The sequence below is a fragment of the Sapajus apella genome, unplaced genomic scaffold (assembly GCF_009761245.1).
Source record: "Sapajus apella isolate SASKATOON/1434 unplaced genomic scaffold, GSC_monkey_1.0 scaffold36, whole genome shotgun sequence".
NCBI classification, from domain to species: Eukaryota; Metazoa; Chordata; class Mammalia; order Primates; family Cebidae; genus Sapajus; species Sapajus apella.
This window is the reverse complement of record NW_022436976.1, coordinates 19,308,535-19,331,429: the sequence shown is the minus strand read 5'-3', so window position 1 is coordinate 19,331,429 and position 22,895 is coordinate 19,308,535. Positions and strand designations below refer to the sequence as shown.

General features: G+C 38.5%; 1 protein-coding gene across 35 annotated transcripts in view; it reads left to right on the top strand.

Annotated features, from left to right (window-relative positions):
- The window catches only part of SGIP1 (SH3GL interacting endocytic adaptor 1), a 221,461-nt gene that overhangs the window by 114,480 nt on the left and 84,086 nt on the right, over nt 1-22,895 (top strand). For all 35 annotated transcript variants that reach the window (XM_032296686.1, XM_032296679.1, XM_032296675.1 and 32 more), the window contains 3 exons: nt 1,830-1,886; nt 5,192-5,246; nt 5,946-6,121. In XM_032296686.1, the coding sequence (XP_032152577.1) occupies nt 1,830-1,886; nt 5,192-5,246; nt 5,946-6,121 (288 nt within the window). The remainder of the gene's footprint in view (nt 1-1,829; nt 1,887-5,191; nt 5,247-5,945; nt 6,122-22,895) is intronic.

Genomic DNA, 22,895 nt, shown 5'->3' with positions numbered 1-22,895 from the left:
GAACTTTGAAAATGTTGAACTCAATAATTTATCTAATCTCTGGTTTTGGGTAAAAATCCTAGATCATAAAATTCATGAGTTTACTTCTCTGGAAGCTACTTAGTTCTTTTGATCTCCTGTCATTGTAAATCAAATGTCTGTATTGAACATGTTTATTATACATGCTTTCTAAGAAAAAGTGGAGCATTTTGCAAAGAAGTCACAAACAAACAGGCTGGTGAAGAGGGAATTTAAAGAGAAAGTAAACATGAGAAACAGAAAATAGGAGCCCTGTTTATTCTCAAGTGAAATAAGAATTTTTAAGTGGCAAATTATATAATGGACCAGTTTTCAATAGTGGCTTCATAAGGTATACGTAGGCAGAGTTGATATGACCTTTGAACAAAGGTTTTACAAAGACCTTTGTTCAAAGCAGAAAAAATATCACTGAAGCACTAATTCAACAAAGGCAATTCTATGGGAAGATTAAAATGACGCAGCCTGCATACAAATAATCTATGTCAGGAGTGGGACAAAGAGGGAGATGATCACAGACCTTATGTCCCTGGATGCTGATCTATGGAGGCATGGGCCAGTTCTTATATTTGTAAATTCGAGTGCAGTGGTAGTATATTGGAAGACAGAGGGGATGAACACATTAGCTATTTCTTGTGCACTATTTACCTTTGCCAGAGCCCTGCTAGTCCATAGAATGCCCAGTCAACATTCACTGTTACTCAATGATGATGGTTATTCTGGGTTATCTAGTGATCCTATGTGCACACATAAAAAGCTTATTTCTCCACCTATTTGTCAAATTGGGTATTAGTTGTTTACATTGCAGTTCAAGTGACCTTTATTTGTGATTGCAAAATTAGAGGTCCTGTGTTCAAGCCTCATGCATCACCATTTGATGTGTGCTGTTCTGAGATCTGCTATGCCTAGTGACATGCCCTTGCTCCATGTGCTAAATATAAGAATGTCGTTGGATGGACCCTCCATTACCAACCTGATTTGTGTTTTTGTCATTTGCTCACAAGACATAGAAAATCTTGGTAATTTCTATTTGGGTGATGCCACATCCTTACTCAAGTGCTTGTGACCATGTGTCATGGTTGTACTAAGGGACAAAGAAAACTTTAAGATAATCGGAAGAGAGTAGTGCTGACATCCAGTCAGCTTGCAATGATGTGTGCTCATGAAGGCACAGATCGCACAGATGACAAAAATCCACCATTAATCCTCAAATTCTATTTTAAAAATTTGATAATAAAAACCATTTTAAAAAAGATTATTTTTAATAACTAGGAGCTGAATGAACTGATTTGGAGCTGACTTCCTCTATATTTTATCAAGCCGGTAGTTACAGAAAAATTGAGTCAGTGCTAAAAATGCTAAAAGATTAGTTAATGACTTGGATGAGTATTCTTTGGATATGTTAGAACTAATTGTATAATAATGGCAGCATGGAAGTAAAAATGTTTCCATTTAATATACATATACACATGGTTATATCCCCTGTAGGTTTAGAGGATTAAATTATAATGAAGGTGCTGCTAATTCTTCAGTAACTGAATAAAATTTGAACAGTCCATCATTAACATCCCTATACCTTGGTATCCTATAATCTTTTGTGAAATAAGCACGTAGGCCCTTTTCTTCAGTGTCACGGCAGCTAGATTTACCATTCCATTCCACCATTGTGGCTCCTTAATAAGCTGCTCTAATATGTCTTTCCAGTGCTGGATTTTGGTAGCTCTTGCTAAATGCAGATAAGAGTTCAATGTTCTTTGTTCCTTTGTTTTTATTCAAATATTTTCCTTCTAAATTCATTTTCAAATTTATTACAGAAGAAAAGCAATGGGGCACCAAATGGATTTTACGCGGAAATTGATTGGGAAAGATATGTGAGTATCAGAAGATTGTTTCTCTGTATCAAGTATTTTACACTTTAAAAATGAGTTGAGACATTCTTATAAGAGGACTTAGAAATAAATAAAATGCTCTCCATGTCATTAGGAAGTGTCTGGCATGCTTAGGATGGGGCAAAGGGAAATGAAGTCTGTCAGAACTGGGTTCAAGCTCTAGCCCAAGCTTGTCTAATATTATGAGGTTTCTTGCAATTTATTTATTTTTTTATTTATTTTAGCTAATCTGCTATTGTCAATGTTAGCATATTTTATGTGTGGCCCAAGACAATTCTTCTTCTTCCAATGTGGCCCAGGGAAGCCAAAAGATTGGACACCCCGATCTTTTTTTTACAATTTATCTATTATACTTTAAGATCTGGAGTACATGTGCAGGTCGTGCAGGTTTGTTAAATAGGTATACACGTGCCATGGTGGTGCTTTGCTGCATCCATCGCCCAGTCATCTACATTAGGTATTTCTCCTAATGCTATCCCTCCCCAATTCCCCAACCCTCTGTCATTCCTTCTCTAGCCCCTCACCCTCCAGGCCCTGGTGTGTGATGTTTCCTTCTCTGTGTCCGTGTGTTTTCATTGTTCAACACCCACTTATGAATGAGAACATGTGGTGTTTGCTTTTCTTTTCTTGTGGACACCCCTGATCTAGCCCTATAGATATCAGCTGTGTGTGGCCTTCAAATTGTTATTTACTGGGTAGCAAAAAAGAAGTCAATAGTTACCTTGTGTTATTGTTGCAAGGATTCAATGAGCTAATTGTTTGCAGAACATTTTAGTAACCTGCTAGCCTGTAGTATTTATTCAAAAAATGTTTTTCTAATATTAACTCAGGGTGTTTCAGCCCTGGTTCTATTTCTTAGAAGCTTTGAGAATAGAGGCAAGTCAACTTGATTTTGGCAGGAAAGGACTCAAGGAGGATGTGACTTCTGAGCAAAGGCCTAACATATACATAGAGGCTAACTGGCTGAACATTTGGGGGAAGAGAATTGCAGGCAGAGGGAACAGCATCGATGAGGTCACTGAAATGAGACAGCGCTTGCAGCACCCAAATCACAAACATTGAGAAGGAGAGAACATGCAGCTGAGAGGGGATCAATGGAAGGTAATTACAGACATGAGGCTAGAGAGAGGGGCAGGAGCCAGCCCTGCTGGGCCTTATTGGCTACACAGAGTCACCTGGCTTTTATTCTAAATGCAGTAAGAAGCCAGGGACACATTTTAGCAGGCAAGTAACCTTGATACACTTGTAAAAAACAAAAAACAACTCTGAGAACCAAAGAAGGAGCACAAGAGGAATAACACAATAAGTGCTCAAAAAAATGGTGAGTTTCAGATATAGAAATAAAAATACTGTATGATCTTGCTTATATGCAGAATCTTTAAAAAAAAAAAAAAGTCAAATATGGGAGGCTGAAGCAGGAGAATTGCTTGAACCCAGAAGGCAGAGGTTGCAGTGAGCTAAGATTGCACCACTGTACTCCAGCCTGGGCAACACAGCAAGACTGTCTCAAAAAACAAAGAAAAGAAGTCAAATACATAGAAACAGACTAGAACAGTAGTCAGCAGGGGCAGAAAGAAAGAAGAAATGAAAGAAGTAAGTCAAAGAGTACAAATTTGCAGTGAGGTGAGATGAAGTCTAGATATCTAATGTAGTAAAAATTTGCTAAGAGTTTAGGTGCTCTAATCATACACACACACATTAGAAGGGTTCCTATGGAACGTAACAGAAATGTAAATTTAACTGTAGTAGTCATTTTACTGTGCATATGCATATCAAAACATGTTGTACACCTTAAATATAGACAATAAAAATCAATTTTTAATGGGCCTTTTTCCATGGTATATAGACCCACTTTTCTCTCCATGGTTACGGCATTTTTGCTGCTTTATTAACTCCCAAAAGTAACTGTCCAATTCTGCCTTCTCTCACTGGCAGACCTGTCACCTCAGCTTCAACAGGGCCACCTACAAATGCTTCATTTTCCTCCCCTCTAGGACATAGGGTATAGTCTGAAACGCCAGGGGTCAGAACCTAGGTCTGACATTTGCTAGGTATGTTTCCTTGGGAAATGGCATCTGATTTCTCTTATTTTCTTTCTTGATAAATGGGATAATTCTTTTCACATATGCTTTTTAAGTGGTTCAGTGAGGTAAAGTATGGGTCACAATGCTTTCCATGTAATAAGGATCCAAATCTGATCATTCTAATCCCAACAATGCAAACTGCCTTTTTATGTTTTCTGCTTCTTTCCAAAAAATATTAGTTGTCTGCTGTTCAAAATTAGCTCAACTGGGAGTACCAGCACTCTCCCACAATTTGAGTGTAGAAATATTGGAGTCCTCTTGAACCTTCCCTCTGCCTTTTTCCTATGACTGATCTGTTACCAAGAATCAATAATCCATCCTTTCAAATGTCCTCAGTTCATCCCAACCCACCAATAACTTTATCCATATTCTTAGTACCTCTTGCCTGAATTGATGCACATATTTTGAATTCGTTTTTCTTTCTCCAGTTCTTCTGCCCCAAGGCTATCCTGGAACATACTTCCAAAACTCCTTAAGATTTTGCTTTCAGCATGTCCCACCCTAGCTGAGAAGTTGCAGTAGCTACCTCAAGTCCAAACTCTTCCCCTGGCATATTGGCTCTCATCGTCTCATTTCCCCATCTCCCACTGTGCAGCTTCTTCTCTGGCCACGTTATCGTTGCTATTACCCCATCTGTCTCCCCATCTGAGTCACCCAGGGTCCATTCCCATTTTGGTGTGTCTGAATAGGCTCTTCCTTACCACCTAGAAGGAGCTCCCACTCTGCCTTCTCCTGTCTGTCCTGAAAGATGCGTAAAGACCGCTCTGATTTTTTTAAACCTCACTAGTTTCCTTTTCTTTGAACCCCGTCTAACACAGGTGTTTTGTGTTTTGTATTTTCTTTTTAATTTTTCCCTACCAAAATACATTTCAATTTCCCTGAGGACAGATAATTTCCATTTCTTACACCCATGTTGCTTAGCACAGTCCTTGGCTTACAGGAAATGCATGTTAAATTCCGCTTGAATGCTTTCTTTCATTGACAGTTGATTCCTCCTCATTTATTTTCCCAGTAGGAGGACTCTCCAAGTATCCTTGAGTAAATATCTAAACATATTGCTCAGAATTCATTTCAGAAGTTAAAAGCTTCATCTCCTAAAAGAAAAGACTTTTCTATATCCTTAAATAGAAGACTCTAGAAAAAAAATAATTTCTTGATCACTGTTAGGATAATAATTACTTAATGTGCACTCGTGTTTTATAGAACTCACCTGAGCTGGATGAAGAAGGCTACAGCATCAGACCTGAGGAACCCGGCTATATCCTTTCTTTATTTTTTTTATTTTAATTTTCATTTACTCTCAGGAAACAATAAGATAAATTCAGATTTCACACAGGTAATGAAATAACCTAATCTTCACAAGTCCTGCTATTCCTAATATTAGAGATGAATAAACAGCACTGAGAACAGCCGGAGCGCTAGCAAGCAGACATTTTGCCTTAATCTATTCATAGAAAAGAGAGAGGAGAAAGAGAAAAATGTGCTAAAAAACAGTTGTTGAAATGGTGGGTATTGGGCTGTCTGCTAAACCCTGATATGACTGTCATTTATAGTGACTAGAAAATAGCTCTGTCTTCTCCCTACAATTCATCTCTGGGCAAAGCATGTCACACCGATGCATTTAAAACTCATCGCGGATCACCCATAAAGCAGCCTTCCTCTCTCTATAGCTGAGTAAGCTTACATGTCCCTGTCTGTGTGTGCTGAGTGTGACACAACCAATGGCCAACTGCAGCAAAAATGTAGCATATTATAACCATTGCTTCTTGAAAATCACCATCCTTGATCATGTTCTGAGGAAGGGTCAATAAATTCTAACCCTTTCCTCTTTTATTTTTCTATGCTTTGCTTTGATTTTCTAAGGACACTTTTACTGTCTCTATGTGCAACCACTCTTGCCTTAGAGTCATTGTCTCCCAGTAGAAGAAAGAGTTATGTATCTTTAACTGTGTTCTACCTACCAAAGGAAAGCACTTTTATTCTTCGAGTGAATCGGAAGAGGAAGAAGAATCACATAAGAAATTTAATATCAAGATTAAACCATTGCAATCTAAAGACATTCTTAAGAATGCTGCAACTGTAGATGAATTGAAGGCATCAATAGGCAACATCGCACTTTCCCCATCACCAGTGGTGAGTGTTTTGTGTGTGCATGAAGCTTTGGTGAGGCTGAGCAGAGCTATGTTCTGCCTATATGCAGTAAGTCGATCAGAAACTCCTTAAACTGAAGCCTGTATATGGTCACCATTTCATGAATTCTATAAACCTTAAGAAGCTCATTCTAGCTGGAGAAAGTTGTGCTTATTTTATACTGCAGTCTTGTGCTTTTCAAAATGGTGAAAAGGTGTGGATCCACATTTTCTTCTGACTTACTTTACTGCAAGAATTTTATAAAGAAAAAAAAGTTTATCCAGACTTATCTCTGATGCAGACTTAGCAACTAGAAATAACATGAAGTTCACAAATTTGCTGAGAGTAATTTTCAAAAACACGTCTTCATTTTCTTTTTTATGATACACCACATGAAAATACATGGAAGGAAATTGTTCTTTTTTTCATTGCTGTGCTCTAAAACCAAAAATTAATCAAAATCATAGTCTAAATCGATACTGAAACTCATATCCTTCATTTTATTGTATTATCAAGTTGACTTAAATCATCTCACCTTTAAAGTACCTCAGATATGAGTGTGGTATGGTTTATATTATTCAAATAGGTGTTTTTCTATAGACAAACTAAGGCTTCAGGGGGGAAAAAAGAGGTATTTTTGCAATATTTGCACTTCCATTCCCCAATTCCCAGCTACTAAATTTCTTTAGTTGCTGAATTCTGAGTTCCAGCATCTACAGTCCTTTCTCTGTGTTTGATAAATGCCACCATTGTTTTCTAAAAATAGTTCTGAGCAAAGATGAAGGCTCTCAAACTGGCAGCTAATATGTTCTTGGCATCTTCTTTAGAGAGATGTGATCTCCGTATAGCATTCCCCCGAACAGGGTAGTTAATAATTGCTGAACCATTTTTGAGATGCTTCAGGAAACACCTCAGCTAACCTTTCTAAATGACTTGTAATCATCTATCTTTTGAGAATAAACCTTTGGCTCTCTGGGATGAAAAATGTCTATAATGATGCTTTCTTTAGTGTTTACTGCTTTTAATGGACTTGATCGCTACTGTTGGTGACAACCAAAATGATTGCTAAGAGTAACTAACCACAGCAAATAATATTTAAGGTAATTTTTAATCATATGCTCCCCTGCTACTTTAAGATATCTTCTTGAAAAGAGAAGCATGAAATATATTAGCTTTTCTTTCCCTTCTGCAGTGGAAGGGGCAGATTTTAAAGTTACATATCGACCTGTGAGTTTGAGTAATGGCGGTATTTTAAATGCATACTCTTTCACTTTTCAGTGGCATCTTTCAAACTATTTTTTACTTACTGAACAATCTTTTTAACTAAAAATCTCCTTAAATGTCTAAAACCAGTTTATGGCCATGTCTGTGCAGTTTATTTTACTCACTTCTCTGAGTTTATTCTCTGTGTAATAAACTGGCCCTTTGGAAGCTACCTGGGGTAAGTAAAAGAAGGCAAGTTCAGAGAATTAAGTGAACAAATTTATGTGAAAGCAAATGTGCTGGAACAGTCCCAGAAACATAGTAGATGTTTGCTGGAATCTAGCTGAATCCAGAAAAGAAGAGATTCCCTCTGTTGAGTAGAATATGTAGGCCTAAGTTATCTGGTAGCTATTCCTCCAACCAGATATGTTGCTGAGATGCAGCAAAAAGTGGTGGTTTACTCTGAGCTCTTCTCAACATCTGTTTTTAAAGTAAAATATTGACATGATGTGGTTAAGATTCTGGTGAAAAAGTGTTAAGGGAAGCAGAGTGAAAACTAGGTGGAAACACCCAGAGACAGTGACCTCAGAGTTATTCTGTTTCTGCAAACCAGCAATGCCACAGATCAGGGGACACTCAGCTCCCCCTCCCACCACCCACACCTCCAGCTTGTTCCCTGTTATGTGAGAATCTGGATCTTTGATTTCTGTGATTCCTAAATAGTTATTATTTTTGATATTTGGTGTAGAAGAATGAGCTGTTATTATTACTTTAGGAAAAGGTGAGCATGTTTCTGGATATATGTAAGTCTAAAGACAGAATTGTAACTGAAAACATATTCTTGGTTTTAGAATCCTTGCCCTCTCCTAAATAACCCATGTCCAGATAGATAGATAGATAGATAGATAGATAGATAGATTTTTTTTAAGATGGAGTCTGGCTCTCTTGCTCAGGCTAGAGTGCAATGGCGTGATCTTAGCTCACTGCAACCTCAACCTCCCGGGTTCACGAGATTCTCCTGCCTCAGCCTCCCAAAGTGCTGGGATTACAGGCATGAACCACCATGCCCAGGCATGTACATATATTTTATAAATGACATATGCAGCACTTCATCTTCAGAACCAGATAAGTAACCTGAAATTCAGCTGGTGCCATGATAAAAATGGCAATGATTTTGGACTTTACATGTTTCCAGCTAAAAGAGCAGAGAATTATACATCTGTACTTTCTTTAGGTACTAAAAAAGAAATAGGGTCTACATCAGTTAATCATATATCAGAATATTTCATTTAAGCTGTGGCCCTTATACTGCAAAAGCATCAATGATTATATTAATAGAAATAGGGCAAATTTCAAATAATAAACTATTCATAGAAACGGTTTACATTGGACTTCAGATTTCTGTTTCTTTTGAAGTTTTTAAGATAAAGTTGTGCCTCACTTATTCTTTTCATTTATTTATTAATACATATCCATGAACTATAACCAATTTGATCTCCTTTAGGATGACTTGGTCTTATTTTACTTGAATAGTTTGCAGTCAAATTAATGAATGAAAGAAAATGGGAGGAATGTATGAATCATATATCTATGTGTATATATCATATAAACTTATCTTAAAATTACTTCTCAAGACAATGTCAGCAGCAAGACAAATCAAGATTTTAATTGCTGGCGACAATCCTACTGTATAGTTAGACAAACATAATTTCAGTCCAGATCTTGCCTTAGCCCTTGATTTTTATATAGAAATAAAATATAATGTGGGCCAGGACAAGGCAGAACATCAGAAAGGAAGAAAGAAAATGCAGGATTTAACTCACAGGTAAAGGATATTAATTCTTATTCTTATCATATTCCAGTCTTCTGATAAGATACCATGCTTATAGGGCAAAAATGAACATCGCCCAGGTCTGAGATGTTGATTTGGCATGTGTATACATTAGAATATTTGTTAAGCTGTTTTATCAGAGATCGAAATCATAATGGCTTAAACAAAATAAGTGGTTTCTTTCTCTCCCACATAAAAGTCAAAGCTGATAGGCAGTCCAGAGATAAAAGAGTCTTACTCCAGAGGTCACTCAAAAACCCAGGAATTTTTTGCATGATTGCTTCCCCTTTCCTAGAGTGCCATTGCTGCCTTACCACCAGCAAGTACTGCTGTGTACCAGCCTTGGGATGGGCAAAAAAGAAATAAAAAGCAAGAAAACAAAAATGCATGCGTCATTACCTCCCAGATCCCACTACCATAATTTAATCACATGGACTCATTTGCTGCAAGGGAATCTGGGAAATGTACTGTTTTTCTAGATAGACATGTAGGCCGCTAACATTTGGGATTTTATTACTAAAAGACAAAGGAACAAATGGCTATTGGTGGACATTGACAATTTCTGCCACTATGTTCTGAATTATATTGTATCTGCATCTTAAGGTTAGAATTAAGTAATCTCAGATTATTTCAGGGAGTTCATTAGGAAATGGGATTTCTTCCCATATATGTTTAAAATTATTCCCAGTACCTATTGAATCCAGAATGTTATATAATAATTTTCTAATCACTAATTTATAAACGCTAGTGATACTGTGCTGTGTGTTAGCTATCAGAAACACTCCAACACTCCAATAAAACAGTAGTGAACAGAAACACTTCAACAACAGTAATGTCCCTCTGTCTTACACAGGTTCACTGCTTTCTGAAGGCAGGCTGTTCCACTGTTGAAAGACAAGTCTTCCTTTTATCAAACCAAATATGTAATTTTGTCCTTGATTATAGTTGTACTCTTTAAAGGATAAACAAAGGGCGAGGCCCTTTCTTTTACTGGTTTTCCATGAAGCAGAATGACTCGAACTCCAAGTTTAGTGTGTAGGGAGTTTAGTAAGGAGTGACCTTGGACCTAATACCTGTGGTGTAGGGTGGGCAGAGGCAGAAGCTGAGCTGATCCCAGGGAAACTCTGGAACTGCTAGGAGCCTTCAGAGTTCATGTGAGTTTGGCTAAGATGAATAACCTTGATACTGCTCAATCCATCTGTGCTCTGATGTGGGCCACACTAGGAAGGGGCATGCCGTTGGTTTAGCTAGCTCTCTGGAGCTGAGGAAGATCCTGAGGTGCTGACCCTTGAAGGCTGCCAATAGCACTCCCAGCAGCTGGTTGCAAGAAACGCTTCTGAAGATTCTTCACGGCACATTTTGGTGTCCGTCCCAAATTCCCTGTTCTTGACGTAAGGCCTAGTATATCATTGCCATTCAATTAATGCTTGCGAATGAGTGAGTGAGTGAGTGACTGAGTGGTGAGTGAGTGAACAAATATGTGAATGGGACCAGGCCAAAAACAGTGAACTGGCAAGTCACCACCCTCCAGTTTTAGAGCTATCCACTGATAACACCCTTCTGCCTCCTGTGTTCACCACATAATATAATAATTCTCCTAACTGTGGCACATATTTTCATTCATTTTTTTTCAAAACAAGACTGAATTTGAGACACTTGGGGTGTCTACAAACTTGCCTGGATCTACCAGGCCAGAAGCCCTATCAAAGAGAATGATAGGTTCAGTTTGCCCTGTTGCTTTGGGCTGGCATCTAGAGTTATCACCTTCTTTTCCAAGTGCTTTCTGGCCATCTGTTTAAATATCTTGCTCTAGAATTCTGGATTAATAACAGGCAGGTGCGTAGTAACAGAAAGTACATGTCACATGGATTCAGATTGCCCTGGGCCCCAGCCCAGGTCAACCACTTTCTAACTGTGTAACCTTAGATAAGCCCCATAACTGTTCTGAGCCTCCATTTCCACCACTGTAAGGAAGGATGATAATAATCCTTATGGATGTTTTGTCTAGAAAATCCAAATAACAGTACCTGATGTGTAATTGGTACTCTGCAATTGTTCATGTCTTCATTACTTAGATTCTTTAAAAAAAAAAAAACACACTTCTTTTTTTTTCAAGGGTCGTGCTCTGCTTCCCCATGTTCAGCCTTCTGACCCAACAGCATACTGTGTGTTCGTGTCCCGGATTAGAAACGTATTTACATCTCAAGGTTGGAATTCAGTTAGCTTGGAGCTCTCTTACCTATCTCAGACTTTAATTCCGAGCCAGATCTGGTCTGCCTTCTAGGAACTACTTTTAAGTTAGCTTTCTCCGTCTCGGACATTTGTGATGATTTCTCTTTAAACACAAATAGAAACTTTGTACACACCCCCTGAAAGAGCTGAGATACAGTGGGAAAAGTGACAGCCCTGACCTCAGGCTCTTGCTAGCAGTACTGCTTAAGTAAGGTACTTAAACCTCAGTGAGAGCCTGTTTCTTTCTGTCTAAAATGGGACAAACAAGCAGCCCCCTCACAGGGTGGTTGGTGCCATGATCATCTCTTTCTTTTTTTTTTTTTTTTTTTTTATCATCTCTTTCTGCTAGTGCAATGTAAAGACCACTCTCCCTAAAGGACGAGATAGACAGAGATGCAACAGGAACAGTCTGTGGTTTGCTTGCCTTCACACCACACTCCCTACATTTAGGGTAGAAGCAAAGCTCTATTATATCATATAAGAAATGGCTTTGTTCTTAAAGAGTAAAATAATTTTTGAAGGAAGCTAAATAAAATAATCAGTGCAAGAATGAATTATAAGGAAATATGCCTTCACACACACACACACACACACACACACACACACATACACAAGTCAGAATTCAACATACAACTGAATTGAATTAAATACAATTCCCTTTAAGATAATTTGAGGGAAATAGAAATGACACTTATTCTAATGATGTCTCAGTTACTCATGCAAGTGGGTTCTACCTCCTTTTAGTTGATTACCTTCAGTATGTTGCAAACCCAGTGCCTTGGTTCTTCATCTATAAGTGGGATGACTCCCATACCTACTTTTGGGCTATTTTGAGGGTTGAATGATTTAATATGTGTAAAGTACTCATAATAGAAGCTACATGTAAAGATTGTCTCATTGCTATAGAGCATTTATATATAATGTGTAAATATTATATATATTTATATATTTATAAAATATATAGACACATTTTAAAGAATATCATTAATAGTGATACATAAGGTAACTCAAATATCCAAAAGTAATTTAGAGCCAAGACCAGTAATTAATTACCCTAAGCATCAAACTGGAAAAATGTGTTAATTTTTTGTGATGCCTATGAACTGGTTTTGAAGGTAATTTCAGAAGGAAACATCCCTAAATTGTTTTGAGTACCATCGACATTCCCTGAATATATATGGTATGTCTTCAGGAGATTTATTGAAGGCTAACAATCACAATGGCGTATTTCATTGTGCATCATGGATAATTGACTTTGTTTCTAATTCCCCCTTCAAATTATTTCACCAAATATATGTAGAGCACCCTCCATGTAGCAAGCACTGAGAGCTACTACCAGAAATACTGAGCAGTCTGAGAAAACAACCTCTAGCAGCAACCAGAAGCTGAAATTTTTCTTGTGGTTCAAACCATTGCCTGTCTTCATGTCAGCTTCCTGATTGAAGATGTGGTCTTCTGCAGTCCATATTCCCTCTGGCCTCCATTTCAAGGTCTCCTGGCTTGCTCACCCTTCCTAGGGTCTCAGATCTGGACATCTCCATTCCTTCCATATCCCACAGGGAGCACAGTCTGACACATCTGTACCATATTCTGTGCTCACCAAGTACTTTAAAACCTGTGGCTCCCGTGGCTTTTGTGGAAGTGAGAAGACAAACGCTATGGTTTAATCTTTGATGTGATCTTTTCCTTTTATAATGTGTTGCCATTGATTCCTTTATTTTTGTTTTTTGGTGAGCCAATAATCCCTTCTGGCTTACTTTGAGAAGGTGTCTTTTAACTACAAGAATTTGTTCCTTACTGATTAAGAAATTATGCTCTGGAGTAAGTCAGAACTAAGTTTGCATCCTGGCTTTGTGTTTATTATCCATGTAGCCCTGAGAAAATTACTTAACTCTTTAAACCTCAAGTGTAAAATCAAGTGTAAAATCAAGTGTAAAATGAGGTTAATAATACTGCCCACTTGATAGGGTATTTGCAAGGATTAAGGAAGTAATGCACATAAGGTACTTTGTACATAAATTTACATAAGGTCTAAAAGAGGTGTTTAGTAAATGTTAGCTATTATTAATCAGACTAACAATAGAATATCAGAGTCATCCTTTAAGATCATTGATGACTTGAGAACTTATCGTGGTGATGAATTTGGTAGTGGCAGCTGTGAACACGGGTGTTGTGTGTCAGATGCTTCATATACATCAACTCATTTATCCTCCCAACAACCCTGTGAGATCAGTACCATTATGATCCCCACTTTACAGATGAGAAAATTGAGACATTGAGGGATTTATTAACTCACTTGAGGCATCACAGCTAGTAAGTGAAGTTGCTGGGATTAAAACCCAGAAAGTTCGGTTTCTACTTGAGAACTCTTAGCCACTATATTATACTAGTTTTGATGAAAGCTATTGGCTCTCTTTCTAGAAAACAAAGTTCACTAGCTCATTCAAAATATTTTACACGCAACTTCTGAATGCTCACATGAAACAAACCCTTTGAAGGATATGGATGGATGCCTAAAGGGCCCATGATCAGAGACCAGAGGGCCCACCTCATAGGCTTTCTCCCCAGTGAGTCAGTCTACAAACACTCTCTTCTGTGGTACAGTACTTCATATATTGTACCACATGACAGGAGAGAGAGGCTGAGTTGATACCTTGACAGCTCAGGCGTATATGCTGCTGTGTGATATGTGATTTTTCATTTATTAATATTATCTTACTATATATCCAGATTGTATGCACTTCTATTTTTGTTAAGGAATGATGTCGTTTTTATATGATTCATTTATTTCAATTCCCCTAATCAACTAATCAATCGGCGATCACTTTTTATGTTAATGGCACATTATAATAATGCTATATGTTTTGTAAATGTCCAGTCATGATCAAAAAGATGAAATGAGCAGCAGCACTATTACACAATCTGGGAGGTAGTGATAGCCCCATTTTATAGAGAAACCAGCACAGAAAGATCAAGAGACAAAAATAAATAGAAAGAGCACAGACTTTTGAGGATGTATCTTATTATCTATGTGGCCATAGGCAAGTTCCTTAACTCTGAGCTTCAGAAAAAAAAACTCTGCTTCAGGAAAACATTGTGTCTACCTTTTTACGACATGAGAAAATATTGTAAAATACCCAGTTCAGTGCTGTCTCCCGGAAGAGGCGCCATTAAATTCTGGTCGCCTTCTCAGCTTTGCTTTCCTTTTCCTTAAGTTCAGAGACTTGTCGGGGGCAGATGGAAAATAAAAATAGCAAGGGAGGACTTGAGCAGAGTCACAGGGGCCGAGAGAAATGATATGAGAGCAGGAGTCGACCTACCCTGGCATGTAGACTAGTGCCTTCTCCCTTCCCCTGGAAATGTAAGTGATACAATGAAGTAAAGAATCTGACATTGAGTTATGAAGGAACAATTCGTTTAATCTTCATCCTGGAGATCTGCGATGCATAATGTTTAACCAAAGAAACAAATGAGGAGGGGGAAATAGCTTTGAACTGGAGGCAGTCTGGTGTTGTTCGCCTGTTCCAGGTGGCCCACCCACCCTTCCACCCCCAAATTAGCCTGCCAGAGAGCAAAATCCATGAATTTGCTGCTGCTTGGTAACACCGCCCCCTTTCCTGTCCTCACTTCAGCAGAAGGTTCAGCACCCCACTGAGTTCAGTGAAAACAAAGAGTCATCAGTGGAGGAGGAGAGCTCCAGTCTCCTACACACCAGCATTCTCTCCTGGTAGAAACAGTGCACGGTGCAAGAAGAGGCTAAAGCTTGCATGCGTTCCGGTGCTAGGCACTCAGCCCAGAACTCTTCTGCAGGGAATTAGAAGACAGAAGTTCAGCTTGTTTTCTACTCATCAAGGAAAGCTTCGGAGGGTAAATGTGATTTGGATTGGCCTAGACCAGGGATATCAAACATGCAGCATATAAATTGCCACTCCATCCCCAAATCTTCAACAGCCATTGCCATTAAACCGCAGATCTAGGCTGAGGAGCCAGCCCCCTCTAGACAGACCTGCAGGCAGTTGGACCAGTATCGGCTAGCGTTAGCAAATGAGATGCAGCTTTTGTTTTTTCCAGGCTTATAGAGGATAGTTGGGAAAATAGGTGGGAACTTTCTTTTTCGAAATATACTTTTTTCATCTCAACATTTTAATAAACCATGGACTGTGTGCAGAAGAATTAGTTTTGTATCTGATAAGCATTTTTTTCTTTCCTTCATTACTATTTTTTTTCTCTAGGAAATTATCTGTTGCTTCCATTTCCTGATATTTAAAATCCACACCTTCCATGCCCACCTTACTCTAGTAAAAAGAAATTCCTGAGCTGTACGAACATTCAGTATCCAACGTGGAGTACCATGGTCACGATTTATCCAGTTAATGTTTGTTGTATTCTCTGAGTACCTGGTATTTTGCTTCTCTTTGTGAAATGTAAGGGTAGATTTTTCTTGCATAAACACAATTCCTACATAGTGTTATACTGTCTCAGGCAAGCTGATCTGATTTGAGGGTTCTGGAAACATGATCACCATGGCTGACGAACACAAACACTTCATTTCTGTAACCAACTCAAAATTTAATTGAATAAGGCTATGTACTCACAATATTGACACATTTTATAAAATGTTAGGATGGCCTCAGTAGAAGTAGCAAATTATTGAATTATATGGTTATTATAATGTTAATTGTAATCAAGAAAGGCTACCTTCTATATCTTTAATGTCTGCGTTGATTTTAAATGTTAGTAGCATTTAGAATTTAAAACTCTTTTGATTAGCCAAGAGCCATAATCAGGGTAAGAATGTGCTCTGTAAGAAGCAATCAGCTTGAAGGTAAGTTTTTAACAGAAGCGTACTTTGTGAACAGTTTACTGAATGTTGGGTTTCTAACAACTAATCCTGTACCCAGAGCTTGTAGGTTGTCTACTTCTTCTCTAAGGAGGCATTTTCTCTAGGGCACACAGCAGTGAATGACACATAGTAGGTATTTTGAAAATGCTTGTTGATTGGCTGGGTGGATGGATACACCATGGGACAGTATATACAATTCCATATCTAGCTCTGCTGTAATGCAACTTACATTACTCTCATTATTTTATAAACACAGCAAATTTATTGTTCTCCGTTCCTTTGATCTTTTCCTCTTCAACTTAACCAAGTCTCTTTTCCCACTACTTGATGGGTGAACAATAAGAATAATAATTGCTTATTTCTTCCTCTACAATTTGTAGGTTCTTTTAAAAAGTTTACTAATGTGTTCTCTTTTTTTTTTGAGACAGAGACTCGCTCTGTCACCAGGCTGGAGTGCAGTGGTTCAATCTTGGCCCACTGCAACCTCAGCCTCCTGGGTTCAAGTGATTCTCCTGCCTCAGCCTCCCAAGTAGCTGGGACTACAGGTGTGTGCCACCACACCCAGCTAATTTTTGTATTTTTGGTAGAGATGGGTTTCATTATGTTGTCCAGGATGGTCTCAATCTCTTGTCCTCGTGATCCACCTGCCTCAGCCTCCCAGAGTGCTGGGATTACAGGCATGAGTCACCATGCATTCTTTTCTGTGGGTCCTGGTACACATCCAGTGAGACTGTTTTTTCATCTAAAGCCTGAGGTTTTCAGTTATTTAGTTGTCTTCAACTTTGAGGGTCATGTATCAATGACTATCTTTCTTATACAACTATTTTTTACTAAGTTTCTACACATACATGAATAATGTGTAAATAAGTATAACAGTATAAGAAAAAAAATCTATCCCTTTGCCCTCTGAAGGAGATTTTTAGTGCCAGCAGTCTACAGCAGTAAATGTATTTTTTATTGTTTTAGAAAGAATATCTTAGAGTGTGAATCACCCACATTAATTTTGTCAAAAAATTTGTCCTCAAAGACTGGGGAAATTTTCATGTCTAAACAGAATGAAGGTGATATTTCCTTCCAACTTATGTCCATCTAAAGGACAGTCTGTAACTGCCCATGGACCTTGGAGCTGCAGCTTGAAACAGTGACCAGCACAGAAAAGGTGCAGAGCCATGCCCTGCCGGCCGAGCTGCCTGTCCTGACGCGGGCAACAGAAACAGGGCGGATGAACTGACCGCAGTCGGCTTTGCCCTTTCCACTTTGTAACCTATTTGAAGCCCATCTTTATTTCACTATTTTTTAAATGCAGCCTATGGGGAATCAAGATGATTCCAAAGAGGAATGACATATGACAGCACCTATCATAACCACATATTTTCTGATTTTTTTTTATCCACGCCTCTTCTCCACACCCAACAGTTATTAAATGTCCACACCTCAGAACTCCTGAGAAGTAACAGCAATAAGCTGCACTGGAGCAGAGTAAAGCCAAAGTCTTCACAGTGATCTTCGAGAGCCTTATTGTCAAGATCCCCCCACCCCTAGACAAACGCCTGCCATTCTTTCCTCTCCTTCCACTCCTCTCGGCCCCTGGGAGCCCTCTTCCCCAGATAGCTACATTGTGACCTCCCTCATCAACTTCAGGTGTTTACTCAGTTACTTTCTCAAGGAAGTCTACCCTGACCACCTTATTTAAAATCACAAAACTCTTTACCCTGGCATTCCCGAACCCCTTTATACGCTCTACTTTTTAAAATTCCATTTGTCGTCTTCTAAAATACTAAATATTTTCCTTATTTATTTATTACCCAGTCATGTGTTGCTTAATTGTTGTGAGGCAATCTTATCGTTATGTGCACATCACAGAGTGCACTTAGACAAACCTAGATGGCATAGCCTACCCCACGCCTAGGCCGTATGGTATAGCCTATTGCTCCTAGGCTACAAATATGTATAGCATGTTACTATATTACTTCCACAGGCAAATGTAACACAATGGTAAGTATCTGTGTATCTAAACATATCTAAATATAGAACAAGTACAGTAAAAATCTGGTATAAAAGATTTTTTAAAATGGTACACTAGTATAAGGCATTTACCATGAATGGAGCTTGCAGGACTCAAAGTTGCTCTGGCTGAGTCAGTGAGTGCATGTGAAGGCCTAGGACATTACTGGACACTACTGTAGGCTTTGTAAACACTGTTTAATTAGGCTACTCTAAATTTATAAAATTAGCCTTATAACTTTTTTACTCTGTAAATTTTTAATTTTTTAAAATGTATTGACTCTTTTGTAGTAACATTTAACACAAAAACATCGTACAGCTGTACGTAAATACTTCATACCCTTTCTTTATAGTATTTGAAGTATTGTAATGCTTTGTAATATTTAAAGTATTTCTAAATACTTTCTTTATACTCTTATCCTACAAGCTTTTTTCTATTTAAAATTTTTGTTTACTTTTTAAACTTTTTAGTTAAAAACTGAGACACAAACACAAGCATTAAAGTAGACGTACACAGGGTCAGGACCATCATCATCACTGCCTTTCTGCTTCACCTTTTATCCCACTGGAAGGTCCTCAGGGGCAATAACACACATGGAGCTGTCACCTCCTCAGGTAACAATGCCTTCTTTTGAAATACCTCCAGGACCTTTCCAAGGCTGTTTTACAGTTAGCTAACTTGCTTTTTTATAAGTGAAAGGAGTATACTAAAAAAAATAACAATGAATAGTATAGTCAATGCATAAACCGGTAATAGCCACTTATTATTAAGTATTCTGTGCTTAATAATACTGGCAGCACAGGGGGTTTGTTGACACCAGCATCACCACAAACGCATGGGCAATGCATTGTGCTATGACATCACTAGGCATAGAAATTTTTCAATGCTATCATAATCTTAGGGGACTGTAATCGTATATGTGGTCCATCATTGACCAAAACGTCCACATACAATGCATGACGGTATTTATTACTGATTGTCTAGCTCCTTCCCCTACTCCCAGACGTAAGGCCATTGGAGCTTTTATTGCCTTTTCTGTTGTTCACTGATGTCCCTAAATAGCGTCTGGTATTTACTAGGCGCTCAATAAATATCTGTTAATGGCTTAATAAATGAATAATCCTTTTGCTCCTTGTGAATACCCAACTAGTCACAAATAACTGAAACAAAGTGATTATTTTATAATAGAATCCCATTTGTTAAAATATAAAGATTCAGGCTGGGCATAGTGGCTCATGCCTGTAATCCCAGTGCTTTGGAAAGCCACATTGAAAGGATTGCTTAAGCCCAGGTGTTTGAGACCAGCCTGAGCAACACAGCAAGACCCCATCTTTACAAAAATAAAAATAAAAAGCAAAATTAGCCAGGTGTGGTGGCATGCACCTGTAATCCCAACGACTCATGAGGCTGAGATGGGAGGATCACTTGAGCCCAGGAGTTCGAGGTTAGAGTGAGCTATGATTACACCACTGCACTTCAGCCTGGGGAATAAAACTAGACTCTATCTCTAAAAATACACCATATAAATACAAATAAAAATAAAAGGAAACATTCAGGATACAGCCTTTATTTATTTATTTATTTATTTATTTATTTATTTATTTTGAGACCGAGTCTCACTCTGTCACCCAGGCTGGAGTGCAGTGGTGCAATCTCCACTAACTGCCACCTCCACCTCCCAGGTTCAAGCAATTCTATCCCTCAGCCTCCAAGCAGCTGGGATTACGGGCACCTGCCACCATGCCCAACTAATTTTTTTGTATCTTTGGTAGAGATGGGGTTTCACCATCTTGGCCAGGCTGGTCTTGAACTCCTGACCTCATGATCCACCCACCTCGGCCTCCCAAAGTGCTGGGATTATAGGCGTGAGCCACCACACCCAGCCCAGCCATTTTATTTTTAAGGTTCAATGATTGCAGATTCTTAAAAGGCTTACAGATTCAACCTGACTTTTTATGTCTTGATCCTAATCTATGATGCTTGATGCCAAAAATTCCCACGGCAGCTCAATTCCTTGTTAAGCTGCGAAGTGAGCAGGGCTGTAATCAGTGCACAAAACCTTCATGTCAGTGATTGTCAAAACTGGTTTATATTTTTTTCACTCACTTCTATTAGCTTTGACTCTCAACAGAATTCAATTTTGAATTGGTTTCTAAGCCCTTATGCAAAAATGTACGCTCCAACAAAACATAACTTGAGTGGCTACTTGCATTTTACCATGTTATTTGGAGTAACAATAGCCAGAGAGACTCTCCAGCTGCAGAGGATAGAGGTCTATGAGTTTATTGGAAAGCTGTTGATTATGGAATAAGCCGCCTTTCAACAAGCCTTGTCAGTTAGAAATTGTATTCTCTTAGGCTAGCTACTGGACAAAAAAAAAAAAAAATTCCCTGTACTTCATAACCATTTAATGGTTATATTTTAGGTAAATGTATATTTTAGTCCAAAAATTCACTTACTCTATTTCTACTTACAAGTAAGCTCAGAAGCAAATATCTCTTTCCCAGTTATCTTATTGATCTTTTCCATCATTAAAAATAAACTGATGCTATTAGCCAATTTTAAATTTTAAAAATCTTTGTTTCCGCCATCTTCGTTTTTATTGTTTTTTTTTCAACATTCTGAAGAAACCTTTAAGCTAAGAGGTCGAGGTCGTAGCCTTGGTGTTGGTAGCCGCTGCCAGAGCAAAACAACATATTAAATAAAGGTGGTTAAATATATCAGGCAGCCTGAGGTGGGGAGGTATAGGGAGGAGTGGAAGGGGAACCCTTATCATTTGTGTGTTCATGTTTATTCTTCTGATTTTAATTAAACAAGATGCTGAGAAATTTACCTTATAAATAAGAGTTTTAGTTCAAGGACTGAAAACTACAAGGATGTAGCCTCTTCCTTGGTCCTTAGCTATTTGCTCTAGAAGAAAATTCTGCCCTGGAGATCTGAACACATAATCTACACTAATGTTGTACAAAGCTGTGCCACTTCTTTAGAACATTTGTAACGTGTAAGCACCTGAGGTCACACTAATAGGCAGAGAAATTAACAGTTAAGTAGGAGCTAACTGAAATATTTACGGAGCTGGTGAAAGAACCATTACAACTGAGGACACATGGCTTGTGCCATGTCTAATTCAGCTTTATTTCAGAGAACAATTTATTTTTTTATATTTCAAAAGACACTGTGCTTCAAACATTTGTATAACGTGTTAATGGCTCCCTAAAGGGGGAATTTATAAACATGTGTTGAGTGTCTCACTCTATGTTTGGAGCTAGAGAGAGTCCATGCATAGCCATTACTGTGAGTTAATAACTGAGTGGAGACATCTAAATAACACAGAGCAAAATAAAAATTGCAGAAATGTGCTAGCAATGTGTACCTTTGCTTTCTGAGGCTAGTAAATCTCAGGCAAATAGAAAGGCCTTCAATATTTATTTATTATTTTGAACAAAAGGAATGGGTCACAATCAAACCAGAGAAGGGAACAATTTATTTTGACAGGCAAGTCTGGGAAAGGTCTTATGGAAGAAATGTGACTGACCTTGAAGAATGAGTAATTTTGATTGGAGGAGAGGGAGAAGCAGCATGGGCAGAAAGCAGGGAAGCATGTAAGTGCATGGCACATCCAAGAGAGCCAGGAGAGTGCAGCCAAGTGCGGGCTTCATAGAAAGGCAATGGAGGAAGATGAGGGTGGGAAGGGAAGCTGGAGCCCATAACCAAAGCATTAAGTGCCATAGAATGAAGTTGGCATTCTATTTTCTGAATAGTAAGGAGGTTTTTTAAGGGCAGAATGATATATTCACTTCTCTATTTTTGGAAAATGATTCCAAGGATAGTGTGAAGGATGGATTAGGAGATGAAACTGGAAATAGGACCATCAGCTAGGAAGTGCATATGCTGTCAGTGAGGGTTAATGTAGGCCTCACTAAGACAGGTGAAATTCCAAGGGGCCATGGACTACTTGGAATAAGAGGAATTCCAAGGAGCCATGGACCACTCATAGGGAGAAGAATTCATAATTGTCTATGGACAATGGGGGGACATTAAGGATGGGATCAAAGAAGAACTGACAGTTCTAGCCAGGGTGATTTGGGAGAAGATGATAGGTGCTGGGTTCCCTGGTGAGACTGGAGTTTCTTGAAAATCTCATATTTTCATTTTATGACCATACCTGGCTACAATGCATGGGTAGTATTTTCCAACTCCTCCTAATATTACAAGGCATCATTTTTTTTGTTGCCAAGCCACAAATCTTTTAATAAAAGTAAACCATTCAAAAGAAAGATTAAGCCAGGCATAGAGGTTCACACCCGTAATCCCAGAACTTTGGAGGGCTGAGGTGTGAGGATCACTTGAGCCCAGCAGTTCAAGACTAGCCTGGACAACATAGCAAGACCCTATCTTTACAAAAAATAAAAATAATTAGCCAGAGATGGTAGCACATGCCTGTAGTCCTAGCTACATGGGAGGCTGAGGTGGGTGGATCTCTTGAGACCAGGAGTTCAGGGTTTCAGTGTGCTATGAGTATGCCACTGCACTCCTTCCTGGAGCAAGACAGACTCTGTCTCACAAAGAAAGAAAAGAGAGGAGAGGAGAGGAGAGGAGAGGAGAGAGAAAGAAAGAGAGAAAGAAAGAAAGAAAGAAAGAAAGAAAGAAAGAAAGAAAGAAA